The sequence below is a fragment of the Euwallacea similis genome, chromosome 10 (genome assembly GCF_039881205.1).
Source record: "Euwallacea similis isolate ESF13 chromosome 10, ESF131.1, whole genome shotgun sequence".
NCBI classification, from domain to species: domain Eukaryota; kingdom Metazoa; phylum Arthropoda; class Insecta; order Coleoptera; family Curculionidae; genus Euwallacea; species Euwallacea similis.
The window spans coordinates 4,691,475-4,708,936 of record NC_089618.1 but is presented as its reverse complement, the minus strand read 5'-3'; the positions used below and the strand labels follow the sequence as shown (position 1 = coordinate 4,708,936).

The window sequence follows — 17,462 nt, the reverse complement described above, 5'->3', positions numbered from 1 at the left end:
TAATTTTTAAATACAAACTTGGACCTACACCTCTGGAATTCAACGTGAAATTTTTCTAAGTAAACTGCCGGTGCTAGCACCAGTGACGGTGCCAAATATTGGACTTTGCTCAATAAATTAAAAAATGAATATCCTCTTGGAATGAGGCAACTACGCCAATGCTATTTGATACTAAATACTAAGTAGCCACAGCAGATCTGGGAAAAAATATTGAACTTTTTAGTGGGGTTTCACCGGCCGAAACCACCTCAACTCGCAAGGGCTGATACCCACCCTCGAGGGGGATGGAACTAAAGCTTGAATTTACTGCTTATGATATCATTCGAAACATGCAATATCTCTCCTTACCTAATCGCTCCTATTCTGCCCGAATCGATCAACCCTCAACTCATTGCCGTCAAGTCATTGGGAAAAAGTTGTGTGTCTTTTTGCCGAAATTTTCTAGGTTAAACTCTCATTTTCGCCGAAACTTCGCCAGCCCGATCTGTCAGGTCCCTTATTAAGGGTCAAACGCCTCAAAACATTAAACCCTCCCTTCTCTCCCCTCTTGGGGAGGTCGTGGAGTGTATGCTCGAATCTTAGAAAATAATTATTACCGACTGTAAGCACTTTTACCAGTGAAGACACTGTTTGCATGAAGGCACCGCTGCTTTTACTGGGGTTCACTCTAACCGTTTCCGAGATAATTTCGACCGAGTCTAGTGGCTTTACGTAACAAAAATAAGCACTATTTTTGTGTATATAAAAGGAGGTTGGAATGTCGTTTCTGTCAGACTGTAATATTGATTACTATGTTAGTAGTTGCGCCGTTTGCGGAGGGCGACGCATGGGACGCCGCCGGCCGTCGCTCACTGCCAAACGGGGAGCGTCGCGACGCCAGAGCACTTTTTATTTCATTTCATGCATTCAAACCCAAAACTTTCAAAGAAATTTATTTACGTACATACATTTCTCAGCAAAGCAAATTAAAAAACAACCAACACCACCAAGCATTCCCCTCTTCCGGTGTCGTGGCAGTGGTACTTTCAGGCGCAGCCGCGGTGGTCACTTCCGCGCACACCGCATCAGCGGCATCTTCGTCACACATACTTCCCTCAGGACACCATATGTAATCCCCGGAATATACATAAACCCCAAAAAGCTGGGAACACTGCCGATATGCAGTGTCGTTGTAGCAGTGCACTCCGGCACTGCCGCATGAATTTGAGCGAACTACTGTGGAAGCCGTGGTAAGTGCAATGGTAGTGGTGGTTACCACGCAAATGGAACTTCCGTAATCCTGGTCGCACACAGTGCCCTCCTTGCAGGTATAGTACCCGGAATCATAGATCGCCCACCAAAGAAACCACCAGCAGGTTTGGTAGGTGGTGGAGTTGGTACATTGAACCCCTTTGGAGCTGCAGGCCCTGCTTGCTTGGAAGAGGTGGAAAAGCAGCAGGACGAGGATCAGGAGATGATGATTCTTGGACATCGCGGCTTTAGCACTGAAGGTCGACAGAAAAACGTTATGTGTTTAATCTGCAATCACGCGTTCACGAGACTCTTAGATAAAAAAAACAATGATGTAGGTCTCTTTTGAATATTTATTGTAGATCATTGTGTCAATATTTGAGGTATATTGAGCATGATTTCAAGAAAAATATCCGTTTTGGCTGAGAGAAATGCACGCAGGATCGCAATCGTTGATAAGATGTTGGGATTTAGGCTAGGCGAAATTATAGCGTGCATTTAAACTGGATATGAGCCTGCGCTGTAAATAGAAAAAATCACTAGAATTTAAAGGAAAGTGGGGCCGGAATGGGGAGGAAGGCCCTGTGAGACATACACAGCAGTTGAATTGACTCACTTTATTTTAAAATGAGACTCAAAACTTCTTACAGATTATTTTATTATAGGAAATTGCACAAAAACAACAGCGAGATTCTATGGTCCAGAGGTATGGCAGATAACCAACCTGGACATACCATTAATTATAGCCATTTGATGCTATTTTCGGCATTAAAACTAAAAGTAGTATAAAACTGTGTCCGTGTTTCTTGACAATAAAAAAAGAGAGCTATCTGCAGTTTGTTGAGGGAAATAATCAGTTAAACGCCATGAACGGCACTTTTTAGGCAAGTTAGGCCAGTGTCGCACTCCAAAAACGAACAATTTCCGAAGCGGTCCTAAATATATCACAGAAAAACGTAATAATTTCTTAATTCCAATTTTATTCCGACTAGATTTCAATGATTTTCTCCTATTCGAAGTCACTCTGGCCTAGCTCCAGATTAAACGACAACCTACAAATATAGAGAGCTAACCAGGAACAAATTCTCGAGCCCCGTAGGTCCGAAAACAACAGTAATATTGCCGTAAATAACCTTAAACATTATTTTTTAAGGTACAATGAGGCTCTGGCCCCATTGCACTGCACACGAGCATTACATTGATTCAATATGCGCGCGATAAAATCAATAAGTACCGAATAAAATATCACAAAAAAAAATACTTTTCGAATCTCCACTTGCCAAGGAACTAAATTTGAAAACTTTGTAAAAAAAACCTTAATGTGATGTACAGGGTAGTCCAGTTTAAAGCCTAGTCACGCCATTCTTGCTCGAGTGGTGAATGCACTTGCAATTACTGTTAAGCAGTTTCATATCTGAGAAGTAGGAAAAATGCACCTACCGACCCACAGAAATATCGGCATGTCTTAAGGTACATAAAAATTCCATTAATAATCAATTTAAAGAATCAACGAATTTCCAAGTTTAAAAAAAGACATAAAAAATTTAATGAAAATTAATGAAAATAATACATTTTGTAGATCTGTTTGACGACACTACTAAAACCAATTATTTTCTTTTTTCTAAAATTTAAGCAAATAAATTTTTTGTAGAACTCATTCACTCATTTCATAAGAGTGTCCGAGAGGCCTTAAATATGAACAAGCAGTAAAACCCGGGCCACCGTGTATATGTATACATAATTCAGAAAGTATTTGCATCTCAATCGCTTGAACAAAGCCCCCACAACAACAAGAACAAAACCTACACATATAGAATAAAAACCGTTTCAAATGCGAGTTTCATACCTCCCAAACGTTACAGACCATGTTTCTACCCTTTAATAGCTGCCTTCGGTCTCAGAAAGAACGCTAAATAAAACCTAAACGTCCAATACTTTATAAAGAAAAAATAGAAATATTGCAGATCTCTCAATTTTCGTCGTAGCGATGTTTGTCTTCATTCTTCCAGGAACTCACCTGGATGTGAGGAGGGGGCAGAAAGCTTCTCAGCGACTGAATGAGTTGAATTGTGTCCATGAGGGCTAATGCAAAAAAAGAGACTTCGTCAGCTTTCAATGTGAGTTGTTAGATTTGAAAGCAAAGAATTAGTGTAAAAATCAGATAAGATCAAAGTTTAAATCGCAAATCAACGCCCGAAAGCCTCTCGTGGGGCTCTCCAGAGCTCACCTTCGGAGGATCATCATATAAAAACATTCAAAAAAGAAAAGGAAATTAAAGAACCAAACTCACTCTTCTGTAAGGCCTCCGACTGTTTTCCATACGGTTTGCACATTGCAGGTCTCACATAAGTCTTCATTCTCTGCATATTCTTCATTACCTCGCTGAAAGCTCGGACTATCTTGTCCTGCCCTCCTTCAGACAGCCTTTTATCCTCACTTGAACTAGACATATTGCCCGACGTGGCCCAAGCCCCATTGTGCAGGGCTAACAAGTCTTTGTTCGAGGCTCCTAGGCCTGTTGAGGGGTTAAACACATGTTAAAAGAAAAAAACATTTTTATTCACTTTGATTAACTGATGATTAGGTAGATTTACTAACCTTCTAAATTCTCAATATTAGCTCTAAGGAAATCGGTCAACTTATGGTCCATTAAAGGCAAATCAAAGTGCTGTTTCTGACTTTGATTTTGCTGTTGCTGCTGCTCTTGCTTTTGTTGTTCCCGCTTTGCGGCTAAGTCCATCTGCTGCTGCAAATGTAGTTGCTGCCTCTGTTTCTCTAAATTCGCATTAATTTTGTCTAAATTCTGCTGAGCTATAACTCTGCTTTGCTGCTGCAACAAAGCTGCAGTAATTTCTTGTTGTGATGGAGCTACAGATTTTGGGCGCTCTAATAAAGACTGAGTTTTTGCATCCAGAGATTGCTGCCCACTAAGGTCTACTGCCCCTAAACCTAAAACTCTGTCTTTCAGCTTCATTTCCCTTTAGATTTTTTTGGAACTTACGCCCTCTCAATTCCCCCCCAGTAGAGCTTCTTTCCCCTAAATATCCAGGAGCTAAGTGCTGTAATGTCTTCTGAGTGAGCTCCATTTGATTCTTGTAGTATCTGCAAGCAGGGTTGGGGCAGTTTTGCACTACCTCCACTATAAATTCTTTCTCCATGCCAAAATTCTCACGCCCTATTACACAACATTGATTATTTATTGAATTTCAGTGGGAAATGTGCCTGTACCAATGGTATAAGACTCCATTACAGCCCGCACTGTAGCCTCTACTCCCAAATGTAGTCCATGGGGACCATTCATATGCTTCAACATGACAGCATTGGCAAAATGCTCGAAGGGCAAAATGATCTTGCCATTCTCACGCAATATAAGCCGGCCCTGAGAGTCGAGGGTTACGCGCGAGGCCATCATTCTAATAAATATAATGAATGGAAATGTCAGTCTCTGGGATATATATTGAAAAGGTTGGCACATGGTTGCATTTCATAAAGTAAGTGGTAACTTACTGTAAATAGGTGGCATTGGGTAGCATAGATGACTCTTTTAGTTCAGTAAAACATTGTAGAAGCTCTACAGAGGGGTTCCACCCCTTATTCTGCAGGTAAAGTTGCAAGAGCATGTACAGCTTTTCAGTGACATATCCTGCACCTGGAAAACCCATGTTCGCTCCAGGAAGGTCGTTAACAGAGGCCTGCTGAAGGCCTTTGGCCAGGACGTTCTTCATTGTCTCTGCTAAATCCATTTCGACACGTTCCTTAAGGGATTTTATTGGAACATTAAGAAACATCATAGGATTGTCCTAGGCAGTGAAACTTACCTTTAAGAGTTAAAGATGCTATAGCAAAGCATTTTTAGCAGGGTTTAGTAGACTTTAATGATGAAATTAAAGGATTTTTAGGCATTTTTGATAGGCTGTTTACGCAGCAAAAAAATGTGATAACTGAGAGTGAGCAAAGGTGTTTTTTTTTAAGGCTTTTTAAGGTGATCACGAATTGAGTATTGATCCTACTAGTAAAGATTTAGAAAATATGTGATTAATTGAGCATAAATACCTCAAATTTTGTAACGAAATGAATTAATTTATGGAAAAATGCTAAAATATACAGGTAAATATTGCAAAACTAAAATCGCAAAATGGCGGCAGTCATATTGACACTAGGAACTTCACTTTCTTTGATGTCATGGAGGACGTTCCCTCTTTATTTCATCATATATAAAAAACGAGGACAGAACCTAAGACACATGCCAATAATATAATTGAAAAGAAGATTTATTTACTGCGAAGAATGGTCTATAACCAATCATATGACTCTACATGTGACAAAATTAGACGAGATTTACTCCTTCTTTCTTAGTAATTTCATGAGCTAGAAAAAGACACAACCAATCTTTATATGGCCCATGCGGCTGAAACATCCACTTTGTTTGTAACAACGTCAGTGTCATCCGGTTAGATCATATGATCAATAGAAAAACGTCCCAATTTCTATAGTTTTGATCCCTGTAAGGCGTTTCCAGGAACTCTCAATTTTCCCAGTTTCAAAGGAGAATTTAACGAAAATCCGCAGCCATGGCCCTCAGCGATTCCGACGTTCAAAAACAGGTAAATCTCCTTTCCCCATTACAACAAATTTCCCAAAACATGTTCCACCACCCATGTAAGCCCCCTTTTTGAGATGAATTGAGCCCCATTCGAGCGTTTTCGCAGATCAAGCATATGATGGCTTTCATTGAGCAAGAAGCCAACGAAAAAGCTGAAGAAATTGATGCCAAAGCTGAAGAAGAATTCAACATTGAAAAAGGGCGCTTGGTACAGCAGCAGAGGCTCAAAATCATGGAGTACTATGAAAAGAAGGAGAAACAGGTGGAGTTGCAGAAGAAAATGTGAGTTAAATCCTGTGAAAATTTGTATTAAAGCTTAGAAATACATGGTCATGTGACTCTAACTTCAGAAGGTCATTTAAATTGAGTGTACTTTAATATGCAGCCAATCATCAAACATGCTGAACCAGGCCCGTCTTAAGGTGCTTAAAGTCAAAGAAGACCATGTTAGAGCCGTTTTGGATGAAGCTCGTAAGAGGTTGGGAGAAGTAACCCAAAACCAAGGGCGTTACGCCCAGATTTTAGAGTCCTTGATTCTTCAAGCTCTATTTCAAGTAAGGCTACCTCAGTGTGTGTTAAAAGAACCAATGATTTTCTGACATTTTCAAAGCTCTTTGAGACCAACGTGTCAGTTAGGGTGAGGCCACAAGACCGGGAGTTGGTAAAGTCAGTTTTACCTACTGTGATTACCAAGTACAATGATGAGACTTCACGGAATGTGGCCTTAGCCATCAACGAGGAGGTGCAGCTCTCCCAGGAGAGTACTGGGGGAATTGAGCTCTACACTCACCAGAACAGAATCAAAATCAGCAATACTCTTGAGGCGAGATTGGAGCTGATTTCACAGCAATTGATTCCGCAAATTCGTACCGCCCTCTTCGGGCGCAATCTCAACCGCAAATTCTCTGATTAAATTTTGTATGAAATGGAAATTAAAGCAGTAAGTAGTTGACTTTCAATGCTATAAAGTGGCCCTTTCGGGTCTCTGTAAATATTCCGGCAATTGGTGTTAAAAGTATTGTTATTTTCTAGGTTTTGAAGTTTTAACTCAGACACAGTAATGATTATTAGATATTCCATGTGTTATGTATTTACAGTGTTACCAATAAAATTGTATAATAAATAACAAAAATCACTGTTTCAGGTGCCCTTTGTTTAAGTTTTATTGGGGGTTTTGCTGCAGCTTTATTAGGGGAATAGTATCGTGTCTCCTAATTTCCCCTTTTGCTCCATTCTCCAGCGACTTTTCCGAAAATTTTACCGTTTTTTTCTGCCTCTCGCACTCAAATTTTTGTTTTAGACACGGGATACGAAGGCTTGGACTTGCAGACGCTTTTGGGAAGGCGATGTTTAAGGCCTGAAAACTGATGTTATAAGAGAAATAATTGCGTATGTTATTGGAAATTCCTACATTCCTACTGCTTTGGGCTTTTAATTGCTGGTAGTGAGAGATCACGCAAAGAACTGTGTAGAACTGAAACAGTATAGAATGAATCATACCTACATTATACATAGAGGTTATCATGAAAGAGAAATTGAACAAGATAATTTTGAAGTAAAAAGTTGAGTTTGATCAATTTGGGCCTCTGGCCATTCAGATCTGACAGGGTGATTGTTGCTGTCCAGACCCTACCGGTGGCCTCCGACTATACAAGTTTAGACCGGAGGTGAGTTGAAGTTTCAGGTCATTGCAGATATATATATATATAAGAATATTTATTGGTAAATTGTTCTTTGAGGATAATTGGTCACTTACTTGTCAAAAAATTTAAAATAGGTATAATACTTACGTTAAAAGAGTTAAGAAAAAAATCCAAAATGAGTAAAACTGCCACTGAAGGACTCCATTTGAGCTAAAAAACAGAAAAGTCTTTCCTTTATTTTAATAACAATTGATTCAAATACGTACAGCATGTACCAACAAACCATAGAAAATGTATGTTGCATCCAATATCGTGTACGCAATCATATTCAAAATCCAAGGGATAAGAAAGTACTCGGCATTCTGCTCACGCATGAAAAGAATAAAGTGCCAATCAAGCGGGCTTCGAAATCAACTTTAAATCCTACCTTGAACACTCCAAATAAAAGCAAAAGAGAGGCCACAATTCCGCTCGAAGAAATGGCAAAAATCAGTATTAAAAATGTGGCAGAGGCGGTAAATTGATTGAACCTTAATGGCGAATTATTCAACAACCCAGTTTCCTCGTAAGAGGCCTGAATTACGTTGAGAGTGTAATAGATCTACGAAAATGATCAAAAAAGGCTCTTAGTATCACTAATAGAAGCTTACCGAGGTGTAAATACCGGTAGCAATGCTGCCCTTTTTCAGTGACTTAAAGCAGCAACAAGATTGCAAAATCGGCATTTTCTCCTCTAGATTAAAGTTTCGTGAGCGTCTAAGAGGGCAGAAGTTGGAAGTTTGTCTGCAGCTTAAACACAACTGATAAAAATTCCGCGTGAAAACTAACCCGGAACGCGAAACTTCCGGGATAACGGCAGCTAGCTCCTCAAGTGGTTTCGCGGAATAAAACCAGGAAAAATCATAATAAGAACTTTATTGTCTGGAAGTCTAGTCGCAGGTATAAACACAAGCACCGCCTTTGGGGGCGGTAGTGAAGATCACAGAATCAAAATTATCGGTGACCCCTAAGGGCTTGTAGAAATTGTCGATAAGGTATTGAATGAACTTAGGGGCCATTTCGGGCATGACTAGGGAGACGGTGCAGCCCCCCCACCCCGCCCCTGTAAGTCTGGTCCCCAAAGTAAAGCCCCTGGCCATATCCACAATCCTGTAATTAAAAATCCGCCTTTGGCGAAAGAACAAGAAAAATACCAAGAAAAATCCTCATATATTTTCATTCGGGAAAGAGAACTTTGAGAATATAATAAACAGAACTCACTTGTCTATTTGAGGATGGCTGCACTCGTATAACTCTTTGAGGCTGTGATGGCTGTCACTCATCAACCTTCCTAGGATGACGAGACTGTCCTTACCCTCTGAAGGGGTTTGGCATGTTTCGTGGAATTTTTTCACTCGCTTCGCCTCTGAAATATGAGATAAATTTGACCCCATTATCGTGACTATTTTTACAAGTGCATTTCCCAAGGTAATATCTGGATTATGCCATATAAACAAAGCTGGAAATCAGGGTTAATCTTCAATTAGCGTAACACCTGTACACCCACGCCAATGAGATGGAGAAATCCACTAGTTCAATGGGTTATCCTCGATATAAGTAAATGCCGAATCGATATCCAGTAATAAAACTTTATTGATATGTCCCAATACTCCCAATATCGTTTAAACTTGTGCGAGATGGGTGACAATCGGAAAAATGGGGTTTAAGTGAATTTAACTAATTGAGGGGAACAAAATAGGTACTTAGTGGGATTTTCACGCAGGAAAGGGATAATGATTGAAAAAAGAAAAAGGTTGATGGAGAGCATATAAAATTATAAATTGTACCATTGACAAACTTCACCACCTAAATGTCAAGATACCAATTTTAAACTATGCAGCACGTTAAATCTTTTAATATCTCAAAAATCGCATGAACGATATAAAATAATCTATTTCTATGTTACTGTCGGCCCTAGAAAAATAAATATGGGTTTAAAAGAAGCGTTTTTTGCACAACTTTCCTTCTTGAACTTGGTCATTTGGGACAAAAATAATAATCCAGCATTATCCAGGTAAATATATCAGAGATTCACTCCAGCACTTACCATAAAATACATGAAGGGCTCTCTGATACAATTTAAAGCTTCGCAAATCTCGCGTGTTCGGAGTCAGTGACATTGTGTCCAGCAGACTGGAAGTGGTGTTTAATTCCCGCACGATATCACCCTTGCTGTAGGGCGTCTCTTTTAAACTTTCTTTCGTGATCTGGATCATATCATCCAAGGTCAAACTCAGTATTTTCTGCAGCTCTCCTAAACGCTTGATTTGGGTCCAGTCCAGGCCCTTTTTCATCGCGATTATCTGCGATAATAAATCAACACGCAGAGCTTTTGAGATATGTTTTCTGGCAGGAAAACATGAGATAACAGAGAGTTTTGTTGTAATTATTTACGTACTTGTGCCGCGAGTCTACATTCGACCACTCTGCAGTTATAATGATCTGTAGCAGCCTTGTTGAGGCTGCTTAAGCTGTGGGCAATAATGAATACTGCTCCTGAGGGTAACCGTACCTCTGTAGACCTTAGGGGCTCGAATTCTATGAATTTAGCACTCCCTAGAATTTTTCTTTGCAGTTTGGAAAGAGATCTTTAATTGAATCTATACCTTCCTGAGCCAAAAAAGCTATCGCTTGATCCATGCCCCCTCCCTGAGTGCCTATATACCTCTCACTCTTGGCACATACATCAGCCAGCTCCTCTTTTAGCAGAGACAACTAAAATCACATTCTGTTTTCTTCATTACTCCAAAATTTTTACCCATAAAACTACCTCGAAAGCATGGGCCGCAGCTAATGCTGCAGCACTCACTAAGGCACTGCTGCTTGACAATCCTGCATTTTGTGGTACACTGCCACTAACCACAACCTGAAGCCCCTTATTAACCCCACATTCCAATAAATTCAAAATACCCTTAAGCCCGCATAAAAAGTACTGATGCCATTGTGGTCCTGATTCCATTAAAGTTATTCTGGAATAAATCTAGGTCAAGACTTGCTAATTGTGGTTCATGATTTACCTAAGATCAGCACTCAAAGGGCACTCAAAACTGTGATATTTTGGATCTATGTTGTGCAGGAGCAATGTGAAGTCGTTGTGACAGCTTACTGCAAGGAAAATGTCCTGTTCCAGGGCCATGGGACAAACCCCATAACTACTGTAGTCAATGTGCTCTCCAATGAGGTTTACCCTTGAGAATTCAGGATTGAAATCGTGAAATCCTCTCATAAAACTTACCTTCCAGGGACTCGAATGTAAAACTCTGGGCTCTTATTATAGAGCTCATAAAATGTTTTTTGGAGTTTCTCGCTCCTGCTATTTCTGGGCAATGGGAGAATTTCTACGGGCATTTTGCTTTGATTGTTGATTGTGTTAATATGTATCAAGTGCTTGCAATAAAGTTTATGGCAGTTTTAAAGTGTTTATTGAATGATTATCTGTAGATTAGGCCATTTACTGCAAGTTTCCAGCCGTGTTTTAAACAATTTCTGACGATTGCAGTACGATTCTCAAGGTTATTTCCATCGCTTTCTAATATGTGAACTGAATTTCAGGCATATTTTGTGCAAAATCAGCTTTCTTTCCGCATAAATTAGCGGAAATTGATAAATGCATAAGGTTATGTGCTGTTTATTTACATTTTTTTCATACGTTGCTAAGTTTTCTCCTGTGTTGCCGATTTTGGCATCTAATTACCACAGAGCTTGGTTATATAACACACCAGGGCACTATTAATTGAACATTTAGCTGAAATTAATGTTATATTAATAATAAAATTCTATAGAAATTTAAAATGCTTGTAATTCACTAGTCATTTTATTTAAGGAATTGTCAGTTCGACAACACTGCTGCTCCTGGTTTCTAAGCTAGTGGTAGCTTAAGCAGTGCACCGACATGTTGCGCCACTGTACATCCCGCCTTTATTTGAATTTTTTTTCGTTCAGTTTTGTTTTTTTTTACTATACCCAGCCCGACACAACACCAAGCTGGGGTGTGTTTTTAGAAGATTTTCATCGGGACAGAACAGAAACCACACATAGTTTTTTCACGCAATTTCTCTTATACTTCTCAAATTTTTCACCTTGTTTACTAACATTAATGTCTTTTCATATTTTATTCTTCGAAAAATGCCACAGTTTCATTGCAACAGACACAAACCCCTGTCTTCATACTAAACGAAAAAATTCTTCATTGTTCATATTTGTAATTTTTCCCGTGGGTCCGAGGGCCACGTAAGTAAGTCTCAATGGCTAGATTTGTCCCGTGGGCCGTAGTTTGCTGAGTCTTGTTCTGTGCTGTAGTCGCTCTCTATCAGCTCATATTCAAGTAGAAAACCACGCCCAGTGTCCCTGTCGTCAGATCTAAACTTCACGACCATTCCCTTTTCAGTAGAAATCAGCTCACTTTCCGTCTATAAAAAAATTGTGTTTCAGGGATCTCAAATTGGGGAGAAGAAAGCTCTTACTTCATTGCCGCAAAACCTCCCTAAACTGCGAAAATCCTCGCTATGCAGGCCGTCAAAGATCTCGACGAAGTCATAGCAACCCTCCTCCAGATGGAACTCCTTGAAGGTGAGTTTAACGCTGAATCCGTCGTTTCCTATTAGAAACCAATCGCATGACCTCATTGCAGGATAGGTGGTGTTTCCATAAGAGGGATGAGAGTAGATCTGGCGTTTTTCGTGAGTTGCCTGGAGAATTCCCCCACAAAGCTTTTTGAAAAAAATTATACAATTAGTTTCACGAAGTTTTGCTGACGCCCCACATACAGTATGATACATGGCGAAGAATCCTTTTTTGTGTACATTAGCATCTGATTTAAATGTTATATACAGCCGATTTTCTGTGGAATCGATGGCACCGGGAGCACCAGCTCCGCAATATCGCCCCTTCTGATGTGCTTTGGAAGAATCTCCATCAAACACCTGCAACACAACCAAATCAATTATCCTAGCATTTCTGACCAGCACAACATGTTCTTACCTGCAAGTAATCAAAGTGGCACTCAGGATGCGATTCTAAATTGAAAATCATGAACGTCAATCTGATCCGGTGGCCAGGTGACGTTCGCAGATGCCATGCGCAGTCTTTGGAGGGCGGGTACGTTTTGGGGAAGTTGGGGCTGCTAATGGTGCCCATTTCAGGTGGGATGTCCGTGGTGAACACGTCGTGGACGCAATCGCCTTCAATGCAGCTCTTCCGGTTCTCGTCCAGAGTGAAGCCGGTGCGACAAGAGCACTGGAAGCTGCCCAGGGTGTTGGTGCACTCGTGCTCGCAGCCACCATTTCTGATGGCGCATTCATCTAAATCTACGAAGGAAAGGACAAATCTAGTAAGTAATGGAAATTCTTGAAGAATCCAGAAATGATTGTGCATTTTTCCCCGAAAGAGAGAGAGATAAAATAAAAGGCAGTCATCTATTGATAAATCGTACCTTTGACCCAGAAGAATTAAAAAACATAAAATATACAGAGTGCCTGATTAAAAAGATCGACTCGCCTTCACAATGGGTAAGAGGAATCAAGTTTTCAGCGCTTTCTACGTAAACCGTTCTACTTTACCCATGAAATAAACCGCCGCGAATCCGGTCTGCTGGACATTGTCATCTGACCCAAAGCTCACCATCAGCCCATTGCTCTCCGAGGCAATGATGCCCGGTTTCTTGGTCCCGCAAAAAGAACCATGCTCCTTGTACTTCCCCGTTGTGAGCAGACTGGACACGTTCACGTGGTCGTACTCACAAGGCTGGAATTCCGACAAATCAACCTTCCATTACATCCTCCTTGCAGACTTATACACTCACCTGATCCTCATAATTGTTACCTTCGATGTCAAGGTGGGTGAAATTCAAGAAAATTACGTATTGGGGGGGAGCTACGATTTGCCAGACGCAGCGCTTCTTAGGGGGGTAGAGCTCGGGAAATGACGGGGAGGTTAATGAGCCGTTCGGAGCTTTGAAGGTGCCTCCACAGGCATCTACAGTGAAGCAACATTAATTACGTCTCTCGATGATCACAGTAAGCGCGGGGAATTACCAATACAACTTCTCTTGTCCGAGTGCAGCTCAAACCCAGATTTGCACCCGCACTGGAAGCTACCCAGTGTGTTGATGCACAACTGCTCACAGCCATGTTCAATGTGTTCACACTCATTGAACTCAGCAAAGATTTTCGCGGAAAATCCTCCCTTCTGATTAGTCCTAAATAATTGAATCACAAACGAAGAAGAGAAATCAAGTTTACTCATACTTATCGCTGAAAAAGCGCACAGTCATCTGATTCCCCGTTGAGACTTGATGGTCGGGGATGAAGGAACCGCAGAAGGTGCTCACGTGCGTGGATTTTTCCCCGAAACCGCTGTGAATAGAAACGAAGTCGTAGCTGCAATCTACGTGGTGCTCTAAGTCGAAGGAGACGAATTGAATGGCCACCTGGAATTGCTCTGCAACGGAAATTTGCCAGACGCATTCCTTGCTGGGGAGGTATTCGTCGGGATAATTAGGAGATGCGAGATATCTGGAATTATTTCCAGAATTAGCCAAAAGTAGATTAAGCCTTTTTCCCTGGCTCACCCTATAGAATCCACGTATAAGTCGCCCCCGCAGGTGACCTGAAAGCTCGCGCTAAATCCCTTAAAGTCTCGGGTATTCTCCGAGACATAAGTGACCAGCATGCGGTTCGTTTCCGTTCTGAACCCGCCCAATTCGCCACTGCCGCATAATCTACCTGCAATGGTCACCGTTGATCCACCACAATCCACCAAAGTAGACAAGAGATCTACCTAGAAATCTGGACTTCTTCCAGTACCCGTCGCGTATTTCCAGATAATCACTGCTGCAATTTGGCGATTTGCGAATGTCCATGGAGGTGACATTGAGGATGACTTTTTCCCCTGGAGTCGCCATGATCCGCCACTCGCACGAGGCGGGTTCGTCAGCGGCCGAGTTCACGTTCGGAGAGGGGGATGAAAACGAGCCTGATTTCGTTTGGAAGGTTCGGCCGCACTCTGCGGAACGATTTACGTGATTAGAGAGATAGAACTTTGAGATATTACGTTGGTATCCAGAAAAGTTCCTCATTTGCCCATCCCGGTGCCCCCGCTTCTTTAATGGTTTCAAATATACACTGGAGGACTTACTAGGGCAATTGTACAACTTCAGCGTTTGCTGGATGTCTCCGGGGCTTAAAGCAACCCTCTGGCCGATTTCTGGAAGGTTCTTGCCCTGGGGAATTCCAATGGGCTGGATAGTGTCCAGAAACTGGTTTATCGCATAGGTGTTCCTAGCATAATGCATGATAGAGTCATAATCATACTTCTGCCCTAGCGAAGTCACCTGGTCCAAGTCCATTTTGTGGAAATTGTTCTTTTGATCTATAAGGATATTATGATCATTCCTTCGTAAGATAAGAAACAGACCATTAAACTGACCTTCCATTATATTGTGCTCAAATACTTGGACATAGTTGTCTCGGTCTGGTCGGGTGTGTTCGTGGTAGTATCCGATCGCATGGCCTATTTCGTGTACGATCACACCAAATTTAGCGCACTTGTCTCCGATACTCAAAGCCTGAGCCCCAATTCCCCGTTTCCCAACGAAGGAACAGCACCTGAAGACGTGGAGTGATTAAGTCCTCATTTGAAAAACGATTTCCGTCACGTTTGGAGTGGCGAAACTGCAGTTTCAAACACTCTGTACATTATGAGGTTTTGAGCCTTAAATTTGGGGTTTGTCGTTCATATTAAAAGTGAAATCAAATTGAACTCACCCGCAGTCTTTTTCAGTGAAAAACACGTAATCATCGTCCTCGCTCTTGTTTTTCTCGATGAATTTAAGGCAAGTGTGATTCTCCCAGTGCCTCATGGCCTGTCTGGCTAAGGTTTTCCTGGAAGAGCTCCAGGTCTCATCAATTTCGTAAGGAATAATCCCGTAGTCCCACAACCGCTCTTTTATGGTGGTAGCTGAGGCCCTTTTCTGAATTTTGTGCTCATCCCGCACACTTTTCCTGAGGAAACCCATTAAAGGATTTTCTCAAACAAAATTCTAGTTTTGATTCTCTATTACCAAATTTTTTTCTTCCCCTGAATATTCGTCGCGCCAACCGACATGGCGGTGTTCTTCTCCCGGTCATCTTCCGTATCCTTGGAAACGTAGCGCTTTCTGGTGTCTTTCAAGTTGATGGCAATATCATCCAGGAACACATCTGAATATTTACAATATGCAGTGATTGTTAAAGTGCGGATTTATAAGCATAAATAATGTTGAAATACTCACTTGGAAAGGCGCGGAATTTTCAGAAAATATTAATAGAAATGTTTTGCCTAAACTAACCTAAACTAACTAACACGATGTGACCCAAAATTACCCGAACTTACCTTAACTAACGCAAACTAACATGAACCTACTCGAACTAATTTGGAATTACCTAAATCTATCCGAACTAACCTGAACCAATAGAAACCGGAACAAAGTGGAACTTACATTTTCTATTCACCTGAACGAAAAATTTCGCGTTTTCGTATTATACTGGGCGCGTTCAAAAGGTAATATTAACAAAAATCTGAAAATGCACGGAGTCACTTAATTGAAAATATCTCGAAAACTGTTGGAGATGCGAGTTTTTCACACTGTCTTTTCGTAGCAAAATAACGAAAAAGCAACTTGACACCCTGTCGAACGCAAACAAGCAGCTTTTGTACGAGGCAAGTTTATCTGAATCGCTCGCTTTTTTTCGCTCTAGCGCTGATCCCTTTTCTGGGACTTTCTGGGCACCCTGTATGTTTAGCAATAAAAAATAACTTACGGCATATCTACTGGAAATCCGCGCCCTAAGGACCATACCGACAATTTAAAAGGGGGAAGTGCACTTACCGGCTTTGCACGGATTCAATCCGATGTCATTGGAGATTTTCTTCGGGAAAATCGTGGTGAGCAATTCATCAATAGAGAACTGCTGGTCTTTTTGGTGAGTGACGGCTACGATGACCGCAATGTGGTGCACACACAGAACAAATGCCGCCCAACTGAACATGGCTGCTGGGTGTAATCTGTTTGATGTGCGCTAATTAGTAATTATTTCTGATAAGTGACTGTACCGGGGGTGCTCCGAAAGTAAGTGGGGAGTTTGTGCAATGTTATGTAATTTTTCTCCTATTCGGACCGTGCTTGGCGGTTAAATATAAGAGCATAACACTGTCATTGATATTGTGATGAATAAATCAGTAATTAGAGCAACTATCTGAAAATACAACAAATTAATTATTTGTTTACATCCCAGCTGAGCGGGGCTTAATCTAAATCACTTATGTGAGTTATGTTTCAACATAAAAATCGTGACCTCTGTTAAACCATTGATTTGCGGAAAGATTCTGAGAAAAAAGCTAATCGAAACCTGTGACGCAGGCCACAACATGTGGTTTGAGGCCCGGTATATCAGCTGACCAGTCACACGAGACACCACTAAAACTTCCCTGTGTACAGTGGTGAAGACAGAAATATTTTTAAAAATTCTTAAGATTCAGACATTTTTTTGCTGATATGTCACTGACTTAGAGGGTGCTAAAATGACGTCAAGACGCACTGAAATGTGGAAAAAACTGCCAAAAAACAGCTGCACACCTGACGCGCTAAAAAAAAACGAAAGAGGAAATAATTTCGGAAAATTCTGGCACCCTTCCGCTGATATGCAGTGGCGGAGGCACGGGAGCAGCCCTGCACGCGGCGCAATCACCCTTAGGTCTGCCACTGCACAACAGTTCCTAATTGAACTCAGAAGCCGCCCGAACAGATGTTTGAGTCTCCTGACCTTTAACTCCAGGATATCTTAATAGTTTTTAATTGGGACCTATAGTGAGCTTATCTGGACTGAACCAGGTCCTAAACGAAGCTTTTTGAGGCGATATGATGCCTACAAAAGTGCGGAAAAGTCCGAGCGTGAGACGATGCGAGAGGA

At 41.2% G+C, this 17,462-nt stretch overlaps 6 protein-coding genes across 7 annotated transcripts in view; 1 reads left to right on the top strand and 5 right to left on the bottom strand.

The window, feature by feature from the left end:
* ckn (CRK like proto-oncogene, adaptor protein) overlaps positions 1-744 on the bottom strand; it is a 56,351-nt gene extending 55,607 nt beyond the window's left edge. The window contains exon 1 of the mRNA XM_066394593.1: positions 349-744. The gene's annotated coding sequence lies outside the window, so the exon portion shown is untranslated. The remainder of the gene's footprint in view (positions 1-348) is intronic.
* Positions 745-2,242: 1,498 nt separating this feature from the next.
* LOC136411374 (uncharacterized) lies at positions 2,243-5,374 on the bottom strand. The gene is made up of 7 exons (XM_066393916.1): positions 5,049-5,374; positions 4,738-4,985; positions 4,459-4,643; positions 4,232-4,405; positions 3,829-4,179; positions 3,521-3,745; positions 2,243-3,312 (listed from the first exon to the last, which is right to left on the bottom strand). The coding sequence occupies exons 2-7, from the start codon at positions 4,971-4,973 to the stop codon at positions 3,200-3,202; spliced, it is 1,284 nt and encodes a 427-aa protein (XP_066250013.1). The 5' UTR covers positions 4,974-4,985; positions 5,049-5,374; the 3' UTR covers positions 2,243-3,199.
* A 299-nt stretch (positions 5,375-5,673) lies between these two features.
* Positions 5,674-6,965, top strand: Vha26 (V-type proton ATPase subunit Vha26). Of its 2 annotated transcripts, XM_066394268.1 has the most exons (5): positions 5,674-5,834; positions 5,940-6,115; positions 6,219-6,387; positions 6,444-6,773; positions 6,866-6,965. In XM_066394268.1, exons 1-4 carry the CDS (start codon positions 5,802-5,804, stop codon positions 6,744-6,746), a joined length of 681 nt encoding a protein of 226 aa, XP_066250365.1. In that variant the 5' UTR covers positions 5,674-5,801; the 3' UTR covers positions 6,747-6,773; positions 6,866-6,965. The 2 variants fall into 2 exon arrangements, with proteins under 2 accessions (XP_066250365.1, XP_066250364.1); XM_066394267.1 differs by having other exon boundaries at positions 6,444-6,965.
* A 30-nt stretch (positions 6,966-6,995) lies between these two features.
* On the bottom strand, positions 6,996-8,227 carry LOC136411667 (uncharacterized). Its single transcript, XM_066394322.1, has 6 exons — positions 8,127-8,227; positions 7,904-8,077; positions 7,743-7,838; positions 7,624-7,686; positions 7,245-7,307; positions 6,996-7,190 (listed from the first exon to the last, which is right to left on the bottom strand). The coding sequence occupies exons 1-6, from the start codon at positions 8,199-8,201 to the stop codon at positions 6,996-6,998; spliced, it is 666 nt and encodes a 221-aa protein (XP_066250419.1). The 5' UTR covers positions 8,202-8,227.
* A 149-nt stretch (positions 8,228-8,376) lies between these two features.
* Galk (N-acetylgalactosamine kinase) lies at positions 8,377-11,131 on the bottom strand. The gene is made up of 8 exons (XM_066394231.1): positions 10,751-11,131; positions 10,533-10,703; positions 10,286-10,484; positions 10,122-10,230; positions 9,914-10,071; positions 9,563-9,818; positions 8,737-8,881; positions 8,377-8,625 (listed from the first exon to the last, which is right to left on the bottom strand). The coding sequence occupies exons 1-8, from the start codon at positions 10,861-10,863 to the stop codon at positions 8,406-8,408; spliced, it is 1,371 nt and encodes a 456-aa protein (XP_066250328.1). The 5' UTR covers positions 10,864-11,131; the 3' UTR covers positions 8,377-8,405.
* Positions 11,132-11,652: 521 nt separating this feature from the next.
* LOC136411701 (protein tolkin-like) lies at positions 11,653-16,931 on the bottom strand. Its single transcript, XM_066394360.1, has 15 exons — positions 16,382-16,931; positions 15,575-15,713; positions 15,279-15,515; positions 14,941-15,119; positions 14,650-14,883; positions 14,293-14,517; positions 14,084-14,237; positions 13,761-14,027; positions 13,548-13,711; positions 13,316-13,488; positions 13,074-13,257; positions 12,496-12,821; positions 12,282-12,437; positions 11,979-12,224; positions 11,653-11,924 (listed from the first exon to the last, which is right to left on the bottom strand). The coding sequence occupies exons 1-15, from the start codon at positions 16,539-16,541 to the stop codon at positions 11,757-11,759; spliced, it is 3,012 nt and encodes a 1,003-aa protein (XP_066250457.1). The 5' UTR covers positions 16,542-16,931; the 3' UTR covers positions 11,653-11,756.
* Positions 16,932-17,462: the final 531 nt, after the last annotated feature.

Excerpts from the sequence above, each read along its gene's own strand:
- Galk (XM_066394231.1), bottom strand. The coding sequence starts at position 10,863 with ATGCCCGTAGAAATTCTCCCATTGCCCAGAAATAGCAGGAGCGAGAAA. Across the intron at positions 10,485-10,532 it reads CCTTTGAGTGCTGATCTTAG|AATAACTTTAATGGAATCAG; the intron begins GTAAATCATGAA and ends GATTTATTCCAG. Across the intron at positions 8,882-9,562 it reads AGCCCTTCATGTATTTTATG|AGGCGAAGCGAGTGAAAAAA; the intron begins GTAAGTGCTGGA and ends CTCATATTTCAG.
- LOC136411667 (XM_066394322.1), bottom strand. The coding sequence starts at position 8,201 with ATGCCGATTTTGCAATCTTGTTGCTGCTTTAAGTCACTGAAAAAGGGC. Across the intron at positions 7,839-7,903 it reads TTTTATTTGGAGTGTTCAAG|AATGCCGAGTACTTTCTTAT; the intron begins GTAGGATTTAAA and ends ATGCGTGAGCAG. Across the intron at positions 7,191-7,244 it reads AAGCCCAAAGCAGTAGGAAT|GCCTTAAACATCGCCTTCCC; the intron begins GTAGGAATTTCC and ends ATCAGTTTTCAG.
- LOC136411701 (XM_066394360.1), bottom strand. The coding sequence starts at position 16,541 with ATGTTCAGTTGGGCGGCATTTGTTCTGTGTGTGCACCACATTGCGGTC. Across the intron at positions 15,120-15,278 it reads TTCACTGAAAAAGACTGCGG|GTGCTGTTCCTTCGTTGGGA; the intron begins GTGAGTTCAATT and ends CCACGTCTTCAG. Across the intron at positions 13,489-13,547 it reads GGACAAGAGAAGTTGTATTG|ATGCCTGTGGAGGCACCTTC; the intron begins GTAATTCCCCGC and ends GCTTCACTGTAG.
- Vha26 (XM_066394268.1), top strand. The coding sequence starts at position 5,802 with ATGGCCCTCAGCGATTCCGACGTTCAAAAACAG. Across the intron at positions 5,835-5,939 it reads ATTCCGACGTTCAAAAACAG|ATCAAGCATATGATGGCTTT; the intron begins GTAAATCTCCTT and ends GCGTTTTCGCAG. Across the intron at positions 6,116-6,218 it reads GTGGAGTTGCAGAAGAAAAT|CCAATCATCAAACATGCTGA; the intron begins GTGAGTTAAATC and ends TTTAATATGCAG.
- LOC136411374 (XM_066393916.1), bottom strand. The coding sequence starts at position 4,973 with ATGGATTTAGCAGAGACAATGAAGAACGTCCTGGCCAAAGGCCTTCAG. Across the intron at positions 4,644-4,737 it reads CCCAATGCCACCTATTTACA|AATGATGGCCTCGCGCGTAA; the intron begins GTAAGTTACCAC and ends TATATTTATTAG. Across the intron at positions 3,746-3,828 it reads TAATATTGAGAATTTAGAAG|GCCTAGGAGCCTCGAACAAA; the intron begins GTTAGTAAATCT and ends ACCCCTCAACAG.